This window comes from Mustela putorius, unplaced genomic scaffold, assembly GCF_011764305.1.
Source record: "Mustela putorius furo isolate JIRA1106 unplaced genomic scaffold, ASM1176430v1.1 tig00001069_pilon_pilon_pilon, whole genome shotgun sequence".
Classification (NCBI taxonomy): Eukaryota; Metazoa; Chordata; class Mammalia; order Carnivora; family Mustelidae; genus Mustela; species Mustela putorius.
Window position 1 is genome coordinate 2,643,875 of NW_025421558.1, and position 18,756 is coordinate 2,662,630.

Sequence of the window (18,756 nt, forward strand, 5' to 3'; positions counted from 1 at the left end):
ACCGAGTCTAGCTGCCTGCCTCAGCCCAGTCTTCTTCAAAGAAGCCCAGGTCTGTATTACGGGTCAGGCCTTCTCCCCCGACTCCCCCCACCCAATCAGATCTGCTTTCCTGATGCTGAGATTAGAGGACAATGGCTTTGAGCCCCCCATCCCACCTTTTTTTTTTTTTTTTTTTACTTTTTGCTTTGATTCCTTTTAACACTCAAAGAATAATGCTTCTCTGTCACAACACTGTCCCAAGTATTCTCATCACAATGGGTGGTTTTATGGACAATTACCGGTCTAATGACTGTTTTATTTTCCACTCATCTCTAACCTAGTCCTTCATCAATACCGTTTAGGGACTATTCCTCTAGCCATGACCTAGAATAGAATTCTTATTTCTCTGCCTTCATCTGTGTTACTTGTCAGGGACATTTCAAATCAAACCTCTCTTTGGGGTTTGCATGTGGATGTGTGTGAGTGATTGGGGTTGATGTGAGGGAAAACAAATGTTTGTGGCAAATCATCGTTATCACTAGTAAAACCTACAAAGGATGCAGCAAGGAGGAGAAATTGGATATTATGTAACTGTGTACCTTTTTAATATTAAAATTTTAAACATTTAACACTGTTACCATGTACTTACAGCAGTGGTCTTAGAAATTAGATGCCCCCCCACCCCCTGCAAAAGACTTTCCCAAAAGACCGCACTGAAATGGAACAGACCGATAGAAAAAGTTTGTCTGACTTTAAAGAACAATGAAATGAAAAAAACATTGAAAGCATTTTCGAAATTAAAATATTTTCCTTTCAAACCCAAAGCTTGCTTCATCTATTGATTCACCAAAATGAACTGGTACACACCTGCGAGGTCAGCTTTGTGTATTGGTTGAGAGCCCTTTCTCTGGCTGCAGTTAGAATTCCCTCTTTGCCATTTATTAGTTCACCGTCCTTGGGCAAGTTACTTAGCTTTGTGTGCCTTTAGTTCCCTCATCTGAAAAATGGATATAAATACTAGAATTATCTCACAGGATTGTCATCAGAATTATGTATAGTGCTTAAGAATATTTGACAGCACATCAATATAATTCTTAATCTTAATTTTTTTTCAGCCCCGAGTGAATGTCAAGTATTTTTGAAGGGCACTGAAAAATCCTTGAAGTGAAACTATTTGATTAAATTCAATCCTAAATGGGAGTGCATCCTGCATCTCTTCTAAAAAGGGGCACCGGAAGATGGATAACTAAGGAACAGTCAGAACTCCAACACGGAGAGGGGACAGTCTCCTCCTACTCTGCGTTCTCCCAGGTACCATACAGAATGCTAAAGCCTTGCAAGTAGATGGGCTCCTCAAATTTAAGTTCGTGGTCATCTTTAAAGTCCTCCAGGGAATGAGAGGCCTGGATTCCCGCCAGCTCTAAGCTCCCATCCCGGAGATCTCCGCAGCGCCCCTTCTCTCCGGTTATCCCACCCCGCTCCGCCCCGCCTTCCGTCACTCGGGTCTCCCTCCCCAATGCGGCTCGCCCGCAGCGCCCCGCGAGCCCCAGGGGGGCCCTTCGCGCCCCAGCACCGCGGCGGGCCGGGCCGCGTCACTGCGCATGCTCCTCGCCGCGCGGGTGGGGTGCCCGGGGCCGGGAGGCGGGCGCTGGGCGTGGGTCCCGCTCGGCTGGGAAGGCCTCCGCCAGTCGCGGGCCACGCAGCGGCGGGGGAGCGCGCTCCGGGGCGACGGCGTCCTGGAGACCCCGGCGAGATGGAAGCGGCGGCGCCGGCGGCGGCCGAGGCGGCGGGGCGCGAGGAGCTCGGTGGGTGCTGCGTGCGGCCCGGACGCGGGGCCGCGTGTCCGCGGGATGCGCCCGGGACTCCGGGCAGGCGCTCGGCCTCGGCCTCGGCCGGGGAGGCTGCTGCTGGCGCCGGGCCGCCGCCGCCCCTCCCCCTGCGCGTGGCCGGGCCGCATCCGGCGCGGAGCGGCTGGTCGCCGGACCCCGACAGTGGCGGGTGGCCTTCCCGGGGCCACTGGGTGTTTCTGGTCGGGGCTCTTGGGGTCGTGGGTCGGGCACGGGTTTGGAATAAAAACCCAGCCGAGCAAACCTCCCCGAACAGGGGGTGAGTTGAGGCTGGGGAGGTGACCGACCTGGGGACCTGGGGACCGCACCCGCGCAGGAACCCGCTGACTGGGGAGCTGGGCCGGTAACGAGAGGGGCCTACAAAGGGCATCAGATGGGCGCGCGCGCGCGAGAGTATGTGTATGTTGGGGGCTGGGGTGCGTTGTGTATGCAAAGGCAAGCGAGAGTCTGCGCTGTGACTCTCACTGTTTTCTCCAGGGGTGCTTGACGGCTTTCACACGCCGCAGCCCCATCCTGAGTGACTCCTTCATTTACCCTATGCCACCTCCGAAGTGGCGAGCGCGACGTGCGGACCGGACCCGACGGGAGATACCTGTAGCTACCTCACTAGCCGAAGCGAAGTTTGTTTTCCTGCGGTCCTGCGGGCTTATCTGGTCTTATCTTCCTGGCCCCTGGGAATGCAAAAGCTTGTTTATGGTTTCCTGCCATCAGCAAGGAAGCAAAAGCAAGGGTCAGGGCAGTACTGTCCTTTCCCAGCCAGTGATATGCATTCTATTTAGGAATATTTTGAAATCGGCCCTGAGTGATTAAATGGTTTTTTAAAAGTTGAGCTTTTTAAAGCAACACTTCATTTTAGTGACTAATAGGTTGGCGGTCCCGTAATAATGGGCAGGGCACTCTGCAGGTAATTTCTTTCAAATCGTAATAAGGGTAGAAATAAACTTAGCATTTTATTGATTGCGTATTGTGTGTCAAGCAGCCAGCTAAGTGCTTTACATATGCATTGTTTCTTTTAATCTTTAACACGATTGGGTGAGGTAGATGCTGTTATTATCCCCATTATGGTAATTTTAAGTTAATTAATAGCAGAACCCAGATATGAACCCAGGTTTATCTGACTGTTTGAAATTCATTAAAAACACATCTTAGGATGTGGAGAAATGTGCATTCTCCTGCGTTACTGGTAAGAGCAGTGTAGTGTCTTTATCCTTAAAAAGGCACATATCCTTTGACCCAGCAATTTTACTTACAGAAGTATTTCCGAAGGTAATAAGTCAGGTAACAAATACTTAACATTGAGAGATGTTCACCACATTCTTTGTAGTTGAGAAAATATAGTAACTATCTAACTGTCCAGTTAAAGGAAGATGGGTGAATTGTGATAGAGCCGTATGGTCATGTGCTGAATAAACATTAAAAGTAGTGTGGGAGGGGGCGCCTGGGTGGCTCAGTGGGTTAAGCCTCTGCCTTCAGCTCAGGTCGTGATCTCAGGGTCCGCATCGGGCTCTCTGCTCAGCAGGGAGCCTGCTTCCCCCTCTCTCTCTGCCTGCCTCTCTGCCTACTTGTGATCTCTCTCTGTCAAATAAATAAATAAAATCTTTAAAAAAGAAAAAAAAGTAGTGTGGGAAGATGTTTACCATATATGTTTTTATTAACTGAGAAAGGTTCCAAGTTATTTCTTAAAAGTTATGTCTGTTCATTCAACACATATTCAACAAGCTTCTCTTATGTGCCAGATGCTGTTTTAGGCACTTGGGATACATCTGTGAACAACACAGATGTATATATAATAAAAGATCAAGATTCCTGTTCTTGTGGGGTTGTATTCTAGTAAGAAGACACAGACAATGAAGAGTAAAGACAATAATCAACTAATTATATATTATGTTAAGTGAAAAGTGCTGTAGAGAAAAGGACAGAGTAAGAGAAGTCAGAGTCAGGGTGGAGGCTGGACAGTTACTGTATTTTATGAAATGGACAGAATGGATCGTATTGAAGAGGTGAGGTTTGTGTAAAGACTTGGAAGAGCTGAGGAAACTAGTCAGGTGGTATCTGGGGAAAGAAATTCCAGGTAGAACGAATGGCTGAATAAAGACAAATAACACAGAGGCTAAGATGGCTGAAGTGGGATGATCAAGATGGTGATGTGGCCAGGTTATGTCAGGTTTTCAGGGTTGTGTAAAGACTTTGGCTGTTACTCTGAGAGAATGGGGAGCCAGTGCAGGGTTTCGGCGGAGAAATGACATGATCTGACTTGAATTCTAAAAAGATTACACTGCTGCTGTGGGAAGAATAGACTGTAAGGGGCAGAAGTAGCAGCAGATGGGTATTTCTGAAATGCAAGAAAGAAATGCACATGTTCCTCACTGAAGTATGCTCGTAGCAGTGGGAGTGGAGAGAAATGGTTAGACTCTGGATATACTTAAAAGTAGAACCAGCATGATTTCCTAACAGATTGGGAAAGGGTTGAGAGTGAAACAGGAAACAAAGATGACTCCAGGGACCTGAGTATCCAGAAGAATGAATTTGTCACCAACTCAGATGTTACGGTGGTTTTGTAGAATGTCTACAGAGTTTTTGATACTTGTCTCATCCAAAGGAAGAACTTGATTTTCTTCCCTTGGAGTGTTGATTGGATTTAGTAATTTGCTACTATTGGATAGATTATGGTGGACATGATAATGTGTGACTTCAAAGCCAGATCCTAAAAGACATTGTGCCTTGCTCCCTTTTGGATCCCTCACTTGGAGGGAAGGCCAGCTGCCATGTTGTGAGGACACTCAAACAGGTGTTGAGTGAGCAATGGGATTGATTTCTTGAGTTAGTGAAAGGTCTGGTCTAGAGATACAAATTTGGAAGTCATCAGCATGTAGATAGTATTTAAAGCCATGGGACTAAATGATAATGTACAGGAGGTGGGTGTATTTGTGTATATTCTAAAATGTTACCAGTGGTTATTTCTGGGTGGTGAGGTAATTTTAATTTCAGAAATGTTGCATATATATATATATATATATATATATGTATATATATATATATATATTCTGATCTTCTACAGTGACCAAATATTATTTAATTTAAAAAAGATTTTTTAAAAATTGAGCATGTGTGTAAAAGGCACTGGTAGAAATGTTAAGATACAGGTTTCCTTAAGCTATACAAATGTTATTTGTATAGCATAAGAACTATACTTTATTTCATAGGCAGTGGGGACCTCTGGAAGTTTCTTGCTGTGCATGTTTTTCAGAAATGAATAAAATAGTTACTGCTTCTATCTTATATATGTAGTAGTTTATAGATTTAGATAGCTACATTATGTTGTATTAACAAAAAACTTTTCTACTTTTAATTTGTCCATTGTCAAAATAGAAGTGATTTCCTTTATTTTGCTATAATAAAAGTAATATGTTTATTGCTTTTTTTTTTTTTTTGGATTAGCCAGAGAAAGACAGTAAAAAGTACTCATGATCCCTTTGCCCATCTCCATCCTTGTTAACTTATTCCCATTTAAAAAAAAAAAAATGTTTATTTTAGAGAAAGTGAGAGAGAACAGGGGGGGAGGGCAGAAGGAGAGGGAGAGAATTTCAAGTCAGCTGGGCACTGAGTGTAAGCTTGACACAGGTTCACATTGATGTCCTTGAGATCATGACCTGAGCTGAAATTAAGAAGCCCGTGCTTGGGCGCCTGGATGGCTCAGTGGGTTAAGCCTCTGCCTTCAGCTCAGCTCATGTTCTCAGGGTCCTGGGATGGAGCCCCACATCGGGCTCTCTGCTCAGCGGGGAGCCTGCTTCCTCCTCTCTCTGCCTGCCTCTCTGCCTACTTGTGATCTCTGTCGGTCAGATAAATAAATAAAATCTTGCCCATTCACCCCTTATTCCCATTTTTGGTATATTTCCTTGCTTCCATTTTAAATTGACTTTTTAAAACATCATTGAATTAATACTGTTGTTATCTAGCACTTTTTTTTTTTTAAGATTTTATTTATTTATTTGACAAAGAGAGAGAGATCACATGTAGGCCGAGAGGCAGGCAGAGGGTGGTGGGGGAGGAGGCAGGCTCCCTGCTGAGCAGAGAGCCAGATGTGGGGTTCAATCCCAGGACTCTGAGACCATGACCTGAGCTGAAGGCAGAGGCTTAACTCACTGAACCACCCAGGCACCCCGTCCAGCTTTTTCACACTCAGTATGATATACCTTTCCCTGTTTTACTCAGACTTCAAAACTATAATTTAGCATCACTGTAATACTTTATAAAGTGGAGGTCTGTAGTTAATTTTGCAATTTCCTGATTGCTGCACATTTTGGTTGTTTCCAAATTTTCAACATTTATGATGTTTCAATCAACGTCTTTGTGCAGAAATTCTTTTTTTCTATATATTGGCTTGTCAGAAGTGGAATTAGTAGGTGAAAGGATAAACATTTTTAAGATTTCAAGACCTGTTGCTAAATTAACGTGGTTTTCTTTAATTCTAACTACAAATAAAAATTTAGGTTGATTTTGGGTTAGGAGATTGAGGTTGAGACAGTTGTCTGGGCAGGCAGTAGAAGAGATGAAACAAGTACTGTCTAACCTAAGAATGTTCCAGTTTTATGCCACAATAATGTATATATATGTTATATCATGTATGGTATATAATATTAAATTAAGCTAGTGTCTCTTATTCATCTGTAATTTTTCCATAGAAAATAGAATATAAATAGAATAGAAATAACTGTGTTTAGGTGGTTTGGTGGTTTGGTTTCCGTTGCTTAATAGTGTTTTATCATATAAGGTGTTCATTATTAATTCTTACCTGTAGTGATCACATAGCACTTTTTAGAACTGCCGGTTCAGTACTAAGTACTAAGCGAAAAATTACAGCAAGACATGGACAAATAGTAGACTTTGTGTGTAATGTAAATTGTATTTTGTAACTTTTAATTATGTTGCATAAGTGTTCAGATTTTTATTCCAAACCTTCTTAATTTTGTTAAAGGTTTTAGCATGCTAAGTTTTTAAGTGTTTGTGTCTTCCCCAGTCTGTGTTTCCTTCTGGCTGGTGTCACACATTTTGCCTACTCAAATTTTGCCTATTATAGCAGTTTGTAGGTTCATAAATGCTCAGAATTATTAATCACTGACAACTTCTTGTCAACAGTTAAAATCCTATACAGCATAATTTGCTTATGATATATCATCGTGGGGGCGCCTGGGTGACACAGTTGGTTAAGCATCTGATTCTTGGTTTCAGCTCAAGTCTTGATCTTAGGGTCCTGAGATTGAGCTCTGTACTGAGCAGAGTCTGCTTGAGATTCTCTTTCCCTCTGCCTCTTCTTCCTGAACCCCCTGCACGTGCATGCACTATCTCTCTAGTAAAAATAAATAAATAAATCTTTAAGAAAAAATAATCTCTCAGGGTACCTGGGTGGCTCAGTGGGTTAAGCCTCTGCCTTTGGCTCTGTCATGATCTCAGGGTTCTGGGATCAAGTCCCACATCGGGCTCTCTGCTGAGCGGGGAGTTTGCCTCTCTCTCTCCTTCTGCCCCTCCCCACTGCTTGTGTGCTCTCTCTCTGTCTGTCTCTCAGATAAATTAAAAAATCTTAAAAAATGAGGTACCTGGGTGGCTCAGTGGGTTAAAGCCTCTGCTTTTGGCTTGGGTCATGATCCTAGGGTCCTGGGATTGAGCCCCACTTGGGCTCTCTGCTCAGCAGGGAGCCTGCTTTCTCCTCTCTCTGCCTGCCTTTCTGCCTACTTGTAATCTCTGTCTTTTAAAAAAATCTTAAAAAAAAAAGCCAAAAAACTCTCTTTGTGTAGGAAGAGGAAGAAAACTAGTATTTATTAAAGACTTACATCCCAAGAATTAGGCTCTGTGCTTCCTGAATATAACCTCATTTCATTACTATAAAACCCCTGTGAGGTAGAAGTTACTACTCCCATTTTACACATGAGAAGATAGGCCCTGGTTAAAATACAAATCAGATTGCATCACTCCTCTGCACAGAACTCTCTATTTCTGTGTTGTCCAGTGCCATCGTCCTTAGCCCTGTGTGCATTTGAAATGTGGTTTGTCCAAATTAAAATCTGCTGTAAGTGTAATGCACACGGGATTTCCAAGACTTACTATGAAAAATAGAATGTAAAATTCTGGTTAGTAATTTTTTATGTTGACTGCATTTTGAAATGATAATACTTTGATTTATTGAGTTGCATAAGACCTGTTATTAAATTAATTTTACCTGCTGCTTTTCCCTCTTTTTAAAAATGTAAATATTAGAAAAAGTTACTTCCGGCTCACATGATGTTTCTGTTGTACAACACTGCTGTAGGTGGCTTTCCTATCACTGGGAATGGTCTGCAAAGTGGTGTGCCGTCTGTCTTCTCTAACCTCACACCTTCCTCCTCCTCGTCCTCTCCTCTCTGATTACTCTGGACTCCTTCCTACTTAAACACACCGGGCTCTCTGCACCCTTGGGGCTTCTGTCTTTGTTGTTCCCACTGCCTAATTGCTCTTCCCCTAGATATCCACAATATTTATCAGATCTTCGGGTCTTCTTTAAAATCCTTCTTTCTCCAGGAGAGCTAATTTGGCTGTCCTAACTGAAACTACGGGCTCTCCCTCCCAATCCCTAGTTTCCTTGTGAGTATCGAACACTAGCATGCTCCCTATTTACTCACTTAACTGTCTCTTCCATTACTAGAATTTGAGCTCCATGAGGTTAAGAATTTCTCTTAGTTGTAGGAATTGCTTTTTTCCCAGCATCTTTGAATGCCTGACACATAGGTGTTAATACTTGTGAAACTGAACTGGAAAGGATGGCACCCTCTCGCGTGAGTATGTTCCATCAGGAGGCACTGGGCTTCTGTGATGGGGGCTCCTGGCAGTAGATGTTGGGGAGAGGCCATGCCATTCCATTCGTGGAGCCTCTTGAGCGAGCCGTGCTCGCGCCTCTGCATGGCCCCTGCTCTGTGCTCCCCCGGCGGTGCTCACATGCCCAAAGCCGTCCTTGTGCTCACCACCACTCTCTTCTCTAGCAAACCCAAAGGCAAGGCCTTCAGAGTTTATTGTGCCAAGAAAGGCAACTCCCTTGTCTTCTCAGCTCAGGCTTTTAGAACAAAATACCTTCAGTTGGGTGACTGAAACCACAGACATTTCTTTTTCAGGGCTCTGAGGGAGGAGGAAGTCCAAGAGCAAATGCATGCTGATTCAGTTCTGGTGAGAGCCCTCTTCCTGGTTTACCGATGGCCATGTTCTTGCTGTGTCCTCACGTGCTAAGAAGTGTCCTCTTCTTAGAAGGACATGTTAGGATTTTATCTAACCCTCATTACATGCCAAAGGCCCTATCCCCCAATACTATCCCATTGGGGGATGGGGTTTTAATGCATGAATTTTAGGGGGATGCAAACATTCAGTCTAAAACATCCTGCTGATGGCTTCCACATACACATCTTTCTGGTTTTCTGCAATGGAATGGGTCCAGGAGCAATGAGGGACACGGTTCTACCCCCTGTCCCCGCCTCTACCTCTCTGACGTGGAGTTCAGAGGAATGAGCGGTGGGAAGAGTAGTAGGAGATAAGATCAGAGAGGGTAACAGTGACACCACAGTGTGCAATAAGCCAGGGAAGGACATGGTGGGTAGGGGTGCCTTCCTTGACCCTGAGCTAGAAGCTGCTCACTGGAAAGGGGTTGCGGATCTTGACAAGACTGATTTGAAAATTTTAATCTTTTGCTTACTATTTTGAATATCTCTTGTACCAAACTCAGTGCAGCCTTTGATCATTCCTTTTCAGTTGCTTTTGCCAACTTTTTACTTGAATTTAAAATGTTAGTGGATCTCTATTATTCGGTGTTCAGTTCTGTTCTCCATACAATCTCTGAGTGACGTCATCCTGCCTTTTGATCCCAGTTATTTCTTAACTACCTTCTGATGTAATTCTCAAATCTTTATATTTAGCCCCAGGTTTTCTTCTTACTTCTAGACCCTGTTCCTGACTGCTCATTCAGGATATAATTTCAGTTTACATGATTTAAAAATTCAACTCGTATTTCCTCCTTAACATGCTGCTTTCTCTTTTATGCATTTATTTGTCCCTCATCTCCTGCATTCCAGATATCGAGGGTCCACTAGCAGACAAGTCGGACATCACTGCTGTCACTTCATGGAGAATGCAGACAAATAGAATGGGCCATTACAATACAGTGTATTACAGGAGGGTTGTAGGGTGCTGTGGGAACACCCACAGGAGAGACCTGAGCCAGGCTTGGGGTGAGGGAGGCTACTGGGAGATGGTGGTGTCTAAACTGAGACCTGAAAGATGAGCAAGGAATAGTTAGACTAAGTGGTTAGACAAAATTGGATGGGAAGAACAGGGAACGGGAAAATAGAGTATGATTCAGGAGGGAACAGCATATGTGAAGGCCAGAAGCAAGAGAAAAAAGGCCACGGAGGGAAGAGAAATCATTCCTTATGGCAGAACTAAAGTCACCAGACTAGCTTAGATTCCCAGAACTAGTGCTGGTAGGATTGGGATTCAGCTCAGGCTTCTAAATTTGAGATCAGGGCTGTGGATCACATGACACTGTCTCCCTGTGTTTCTTTTCTCAGGGACATTAGCATCCATTCCGTTTTCTCCACTGCGGTCACCTAGGAAGCATCCTCTGTTCCGTTATCTTCCACGTCTAGTTGGTTAACTAGTCTTGTTGTGTCTCTCCTCTGAATAACCATTCTCTTCTCTTCAACCAAGCTAGCTTAATTCATGCCCTCACCGGTCTCTTGCCTGCACTGTGTGCTGATTGGCCTTGCTGAGACCAGTCCTGCCGTTTTTCCAGTTGTTGCTGACACTGCTGCCAAGGTGATGCTACCCAAATGCACATCTGACCGCTTCCCCTTGAATTCTTTCTCTGGCTTTTCACAGCCTCTGAGATCAAGTCCAGAGTCCCTAGCACGGTTCAGAAAATCTTTTCAAGCTTTCCAGCTGATCTTCTGCCATCTACATATGCATTCAGTAACTCTGAAGATAACCAAGCAGGTGCATATGCTCCACTCGTTCTCATGGCTTATGCCAGTGTTAAAACCTCTTGCAAAGAATTCAAGAGTTAAATATACTGCATTTTCCTATACTGTATGCTAAACTTTGGAACAAAAATACAATTTCTTATTTTTTATTGAAGTATTACCTGGAGCTTCTGAAAGTCATAAGTGACTGGTTGAGACTCTATTTATTAATAAATCTCAGCCTCAGAAATCCAGGCCTCAGTGGGCTCTTGTCATTTAAAGATGCAACTTCTTGGGTATGTAAGTGTATCACTTTCTCAAGTACTTGTAGTTAGGTGTCTTTGAATGTATTCTTTAGAGTCAGTAACTATTTTATATCATTCAAGTTAATGTAATCAGGCCTAAAACCCAATTTCTTCACCTACTCTTAGTTTACTTCGTTTAACAGATGCGTATTTCTTAGTATGTAATGTCAACTAAATAATATAGGTGAAGTCGCAGAGAAAAACTTAGAGAGTTTTTTTTTAAATGTAGTTTTAAAAAATACGTTTAAGCATATACTTAGAACTTAGCTAATAATGTTTCACAATGCTTTAATGGTCTATTCGAAACAGTTTATAAATGTGTACTTTTTAAATTCCTAACATTGTTAAGAATTATTTTTATTTCAAATAGTTTCAACTTTAAAAAAAATTGACTCTTTAATCTCATTGTTGTAGTTCAAGAAGCTTCCTGGAATTATTAAATTTTATTAAGGCTTTAAAGGTGAAAGGTGAGACAAATGGATTTAGACCAAAGAAAGAAAAGTTACTTTTCAAGTAAGTCATATTTAATGTTTCCTAGACCACATAAAGTTGGGAAATAATGAATTTAAGAAGTGAGGAAAAGTTTAAACCATAAGTCATTTACACTGTTAAAATTAAACAAGACAGTTGCTACTCAGTGTAAATTTGTTAAGAGTGACTGGGAGCCCAGCCAACTTTTAGTTGGGAATTTGAGGATACCTTATAATCCCATTTTAAAAACTTGATTCTGGGGCACCTGGGTGTCTCAGTGGGTTGGGGCCTCTGCTCAGGTCTGCTCAGGTCATGGTCCCAGGGTCCTGGGATCGAGCCCCGCATCGGGCTCTCTGCTCGGTGGGGACCCTGCTTCCCTTCCTCTCTCTCTGCCTACTTGTGATCTCATGTCTGTCAAATAAATAAATAAAATCTTAAAACAACAACAACAACAAACAAACTTGATTCTGTGAATTATGGAACTAGTAGAACTAGTACTATAGATTATTTTAACACTTCTACAAATTCAGGCTTAACTAAAAGATATGACAAATTATCTGGTGATGACATTAAAAGTAAACTTATCCTTCAGAGTTCATATTTTTTTAAGTTGCGAGAAAACGTTTTTCCTGACTTGCCATTGCAAGTCAGTACTTCTTGGGAAGTATGCTTCAAATAACAGATTGTTCAGCTTTTGAGATGTTGGTAGTGATAACTGTCTTTATGGAGAACTTAAATAGTGTGCTTAGTATACACAAAACATACTGTACAGCCTCTGGCAGAAAGAAATTAGTTCAAATAACTGACAATTTGAATAACTGAATGAATAAAAATGCAAATGAACTCAAGAGTCAGCAAGGGCAATGAAATGAAATTTGGAGTGAAAATATTAACATGATTCTATTTAAAGATGATGTAACAAATAATGATGATTGTTATCAATTAAATTTGTATTGAAGTCCTACTCTTCAGTCCTTAAGTGACCTTATTTGACAGTAGGATCATTGTAGATGTAAATAGTTAAGATAAGGCCACACTGGAGTGGGGTGGGACACTAATCCAGGATGACTTGTGTCTTTATAATAAGGGGAAGTTAAGACACAGACACGCGTGCTGGGAGAATGCCCTATGAACTTGAAGACGGCCATCTCTAACCAAGGAGAAAAGCCTGGAATCGATCCTTCTCTTCCAGCCCTCAGAAGGAACCAACCATACCAACATCTTCATTTTGGACTTTTAGCCTCCAAAGCTATTAGATAATAAATTTCAGTTCTTTAAGCTACCCACTTTGAAGTACCTTGTTAGGCAGCCCTAGTGGTTTTACAAGATAAAGTATCAATTTTCTTTGTACAGAGCATAACAGAAAATGATAAGAATCTGTTCAAACCAAAGCTGACCTTAATTTGTAATACTAAAAAACACTGGAATAAATGTGACATAGCTCCCTAATACTGAGAATCACTTAATTTTCACTGTGTGCAGGTTTAGACTGAACCACTTTGAAATCCCACAATGTCCGGCAGGTCAGAGGGTTAGAAAAACTACCCAAAGATGAAGTTGGGGAATTTGAATTCTAGAAAATACTCATTAATTTACACTCCGGGCATTTGGAGTTTTTGATAATTCATTGGATTTTACTTCACACATATTAGTAATATTATTAGAAGAAGAATATATATTTTTAAGAGATTTCTTTATTTATTTTAGAGAGTGTGAGAGTGATTGGGGAAGGGGCAGAGGAAAAGGAAGAGAGAGAATCTCAAGTACAGTTGCTTCTGAGTGCAGACCTGATGTGGGGCTTGATGCCAGGACCTTGAGATCATGATCTAGCTTTAATTAAGAGTCAGATGCTTAACCAACTGAGCCATCTGGGTGGCCCTAGAGGAAGAATATTTAAATGACTTAAGCATAGACTATTTTCAAGCATTTTTTCCCCCAGTGGTTTATTTTTTAAATTGTAGTATGAACACTTAACATGAGATCTAGGCCTCTTAACAGATACTAAGTGTACAGTACCGTGTTGTCATCCATCAGCACAATGTTGTCTGTCCAGTCTCTAGAACTTACTCACCTTGCATGCCTGGAATTTTACACATGTTGATTAGCAGCTCCCTGTTCTCCCTCCCCAATGGCAACCACCACAGTAATCTTTGCTTCTATGAGTTTGACTATTTTAGATCCTCATATAGGTGGAATCATGGTATTTGAACTTCTGTGACTAGCCTGTTTCATTTAGCCTAATGTCTTTAAGGTTCATCCGTGTTGTTGCATATTGCAGAATTTTTTTGAAGACTATATAATATTCCATTGTAAGTAGACCTCTACTTTCTTTATCCATTTATCTGTCAGTGCCCATTGTTTCTACGTGCTGGTCCTTGTGACTAGCACTAAACTAAGCATGGAAGTAACTAGCCTCTCTTCAAGTTCCTGATTTCAGTAGTTTTGGATGAATATTCAGAAGTGGGACTGTGGGTCATAGGTTCTTCTGTTTTTAGATTTTTGAGGAATCTCTGTACTGTTTTCCTTCATAGCCACAATATTTTGCATTCCTACTACCTGTGTGCAGGCGTTCCTGTTTTGCCACTTGCTCACCATTACTTGTTGGCCTGTTTTTTCACAATGACCACCCTTAGTATGAAGTGGTATTTTATTGTGGTTTTAATTTGCATTTCCTTGATGATTAGTGAAATTGAACATCTTTTCATAAACCTGTTGAGGATTTCTATGTCTTCTTGGGAGAAATATATCAGTTCAAATCTTTAGATAATTTATTAATTGGTTCTCTAGGGTTTTTTTGTTTTTTGGTCTTTTTTTTTTTTTTTTTTTTTGCTCTTGGGTTGTAGGAGTTTAATATATATCTTAGAAATTAAAATTTCTAGAAATAAGAGAAAACCTAAATCTATCCTTTATCAAATATATAGTTTGCAAATATTCTCTCCCATTCTGTAGGTTGGCTTTTCACTATGTTGATTGCTTTCTTTGGTGTGCAGAAGCTTTTTAGTTTATTGTACTCCCACTTGCCTATTTTTGCTTTTGTTGCCTGTGCTTTTGGTGTCCTATCCATGAAATCATTGCCAAAACCAACATCTGAAGCTTTCTCAAGTATCCAAGTCTTGAATACATTTTGAGTTGATTTTTATGTATGGTATGAGATAAATACTCACTTTCATTCTTGTGCATGTGGATATTCAGTTTTCCTAGGACCATTTGTTGAGGAGACTTTTTTCAGTTGTGCATTCCTGGCACCCTTGTCAAAGATCAGTTGACCATAAAGATTGATTTCTGGGTTCTCTGTGCTGTTTCATTGGTTTGTATGTCTATCTTTATGCCAATGTGATACTGTTTTGATTACAAAAGGCCCCAAATACCCAAAACAATCTTGATAAAGCTGATCATACTTCCTGATTTCAAAATGCATTACAAAAATATATAATACAAAGCTAAAGCATCTTCTGGTATCTCAAAGAATAACATTACTTTTATGAAAAAATGCTGTCATGTGTTCCAGTTAGTACCGGGATAATGGAGGCTACCTAAATCCTAATTTCGTCACGTGTCCTTCCCCCAGAACCTGTTAATTCAAAAAGAAGCACAAGTAAACCATTCATGAAGTTGTTCTTTTAGCATTAGTAGGAGACAAAGCTACCACAAACCTCACATTACATGTAGAAAAAAAAAATAGCAAATTTCAGAGTTCCTGCTGCTGCAAGAACTCTTTAAAGAGAGTTGTTTAGAATCTCTGGAAGAGAGAAGAGGGCATTAGGACGTGTAGTCACACAGCAGCCTCGGCAAAACATTGCTTCTGGAGGAGGAGATACAAGGAGCAGTTGAGATGTCCCTCTAATACTTGGGGGTGAAAAGAAAGAAGGAAGTAAGGAGCAGGGGGTGGAGGGTGAGTAGGGAAGTGACTATCCTGCAGAAACGAAGAGAACTGAAGATACACCATTTGCTCCCTGTAACCCCAGTAAGTCAGCATCATTCCTATGCCAACAGAAGGCACTGCTCTCAAATTGGGATCCCTGTCCATGAACTGCCTAGCGGTAGGCAAAATCATAAGTAAATAATAAGGTACAAGGTGTCCAAGGGAAAATGTATTGAAATGAAAGTTTAATAAGATTCATTTAATTTGGAAGGAGAATTTAAATGAGGTAAAGGCAGACTTTAAAAGGGTCAGAAAGTGGTTGAAGTGGAAGGTGGGCAGAGGAGATCTGACATACAATTGGAAGCTCTAAAGAAGAAAAACAATATTTGAACTAAATAAATAGTCAAAGCCATAATCCAAGAAAAATTTCTAGAAATAAGAGAAAACCTAAATCTATATATTAAAAAGGCCCACTGATCCCTGGGAAAATTGACTCAGAATGCTTAAGCCCAGGACGTATCATGGTAAAACCATTAGATCTTAAAGTCAAAGAAAAATTCCTCAGGATCTCAAGCAAAGAACACAGTATGTAATGGCTAAAAAAATTGGTTTGGCATTAGACTTCTCAAAAGTAGCTTATACAGCAAGCCAAGAGTGGAATAGCATTTTCAAGAAACTCAAGGATAGAGAGTGTGAGTCAAAGGTGTTATATCTAGCTGTCCATCGTAGCAAGGCTATAGAAAAACAATTTAAAGTGTTCGAGAACTTAGGGAATGCTGTGCCGTAAGCGCATCCTCAAGGATCTACTAGCACAGTGGTTCTCAAAGTGTGGTTCCCAGACCAGCAACATCAGAATCACGCAGGAACTTAGAAATGCATCTTCTCAGGCCCCCCGCAGGCCTGCTGAATCAGAGCCTTCGGGGTGAGGTTCATCAGTTTGTATTTCATCAAATCCTCCAGGTCATTGTGAGGCACAGTCCACAAGAGAATGGGCTTCTTCCAGCCAAAGAATGAGAACACTTTTGACAGAGGACTGATAACAGGCATTTAATATACTGATGGTAGATGTAAATCTAAGACATGGGTGGGGACATGATTGGAGTAGCAGTGTGTAAAGCATCATATATGTCACCAAAATAGAAAGAGCACAACAACAAAAGTTGTTCTCTCACAGAAGTGAGAGAATAGAATAAGGGCATATGTGGGGGTGGGGGGAGCCGTGTGGTTTTCTGGGAAATAAATAAATAAATAAATGACAAAAGTAGAATAAGACCATTAATTATTGTATAGGTAATAGGTAGATTTCAGATGATACCATTTTTTAAAATTTATTTTTGCTTATTTTATTTATTTATTTATTTATTTAAATATTAAATTTATTTATTTCTTTTTAATAGACATATAATGTATTGTTAGCTCCAGGGGTACAGGTCTGTGAATCACCAGGTTTACACATTTCACAGCACTCATCATCGCACATACCCTCCCCAGTGTCCATATCCCCACCCACCCTCTCCAGTCCCTCCTCCCCCCCGGCAACCTTCAGTCTGTTTTTTGAGATTGAGTCTTTTATGGTTTGTCTCCCTCCCAATCCCACCTTCTTTCATTTTTCTTTTCCTACCCCCCAACCCCCCCACATTGCATCTCCACTTCCTCATATCAGGGAGATCATATGATAGCTGTCTTTCTCTGATTGACTCATTTCGCTAAGCATAATATCCTCTAGTCCCACAGAGGATACCATTTTTTAGAAAGATTTATTTATTTTGTTTTGTGGGGGCGGGGGGGGCGGCGAGGGAAAGGGAGGGAATCTCAATCTCCAAACAGACTCCCTGCTGAGTATGGAGCCCAGAGTGGGGCTTGATCTCGTGACCCTGAGATCAAGACCTGAGCTGGAATCAAGAGTTGGACACTTAACCAACTGAGCCACCCAGTGCCCCCAGAGACTGACAAACCTGACAAACAAGGATAGTAAAAGATTAAGGAAGGAAAAAAAGGAGGATTAAGGACATCATAAAAGACATAATGGCAAAAGTCACCAGTAGAATAAGTCAGCTAAATCCAATACATGATCCTGCGGTGAAAACAATTACTGAGAGAACTTCGTTGGTACAATTGATGAAGTTAGAATACGGAATGTAGGTAACCATACTGCATCAACATCAAACTGAGTGTTGACTGTGATGTGAACGTTCAAGAACTTCCTGTTCTTAGAGAGAAAGTGCTGACTGTGGGGTAAAGTGGTGTTATACGTGTAACCTACTCAGATAGTTCAGAAAAAGTTGAGAGAGAAAAGGCAAACATGGCAGAATGTTAAAAATCGGTAAGTCTGTAAAGGGTGTATAGGAGTTTTTTGGTACTCTTGCAAATTTAATGTAAATTTTAAATTATTGCAAAATAAAAAGTTTGTAAAAATTCCGTGTCAGTCAGTGATAGTTACCCCAGTTCTCTGGTTCACAGGTTTATTGTATTTGAATGGAACAGTCTTCCACTTCTTTAAAATATTCTATATTTCAAACCTTGCTAATGCATATCAGTCATCTCAATAAATTTGAGTTTAGTGAATTTTATTAGAACAAGGCAGACAGCGATGACTAATGTCATCATAAATCTTGGCTAAAAATGAGAATACATTTTGGCGGGGGCGTGGGGGTGCCTGGATGGCTTGGTTGGTTAAGCATCTGACTCTTGATTTCAGCTCATGTCATGATCTCAGGGTTGTGAGCTCAAGTCCCATGTTGGGCTCCTATGGAGCCTGCTTAAGATTCTCTCTTTCCCTCTCTCTCTGCCCCTCCCCTCATCCTCACTGTAATTTTCTTAAAGTATTTAAAAACATGATTACTATGTATGTATACAATATGATTGAAACTAAAAGAGCTAAAAATTCATTTGATTATTCAGATTTTTAAAAAAGATCATATTGATTTATTTGAAAGAGAGAGAGGGGGCACAGGCAGGGAGAGTGACTGGCAGAGGGAGAGGGAGAAGCAGGCTCCTCGCTGAACAAGGAGGCTGATGAGGGTCTTCATCTCAGGATCCTGGGATCATGACACCCACCAAAGACAGATGCTTAACAGCTGAGCCACCCGGGTGCCCTGATTATTCACATTTTTTAGTCTCATAACTCTGTGATCATTTGCTAAAAACCTCATGTTGACAAAGCAGAAGAAGATTTGCATTGAATACTTAAGCTTTGCCCTTCTTTGTCCAAACAAAATAATCAGCAAATGAGTCTCATTTTGTTTTTTGTTTTTGTTTTTGTTTTTTTTAATGAGTCTCGTTTTTTAAATACACTATAACTCAAAGCATTAATGGGAATT

At 41.2% G+C, this 18,756-nt stretch overlaps 1 protein-coding gene across 1 annotated transcript in view; it reads left to right on the plus strand.

Annotated features, from left to right (window-relative positions):
* Positions 1-1,603: 1,603 nt before the first annotated feature.
* SLC36A4 (solute carrier family 36 member 4) overlaps positions 1,604-18,756 on the plus strand; it is a 55,083-nt gene continuing 37,930 nt past the window's right edge. The window contains exon 1 of the mRNA XM_045087200.1: positions 1,604-1,784. Within this exon, the coding sequence (XP_044943135.1) occupies positions 1,733-1,784 (52 nt within the window). The 5' untranslated portion in view covers positions 1,604-1,732. The remainder of the gene's footprint in view (positions 1,785-18,756) is intronic.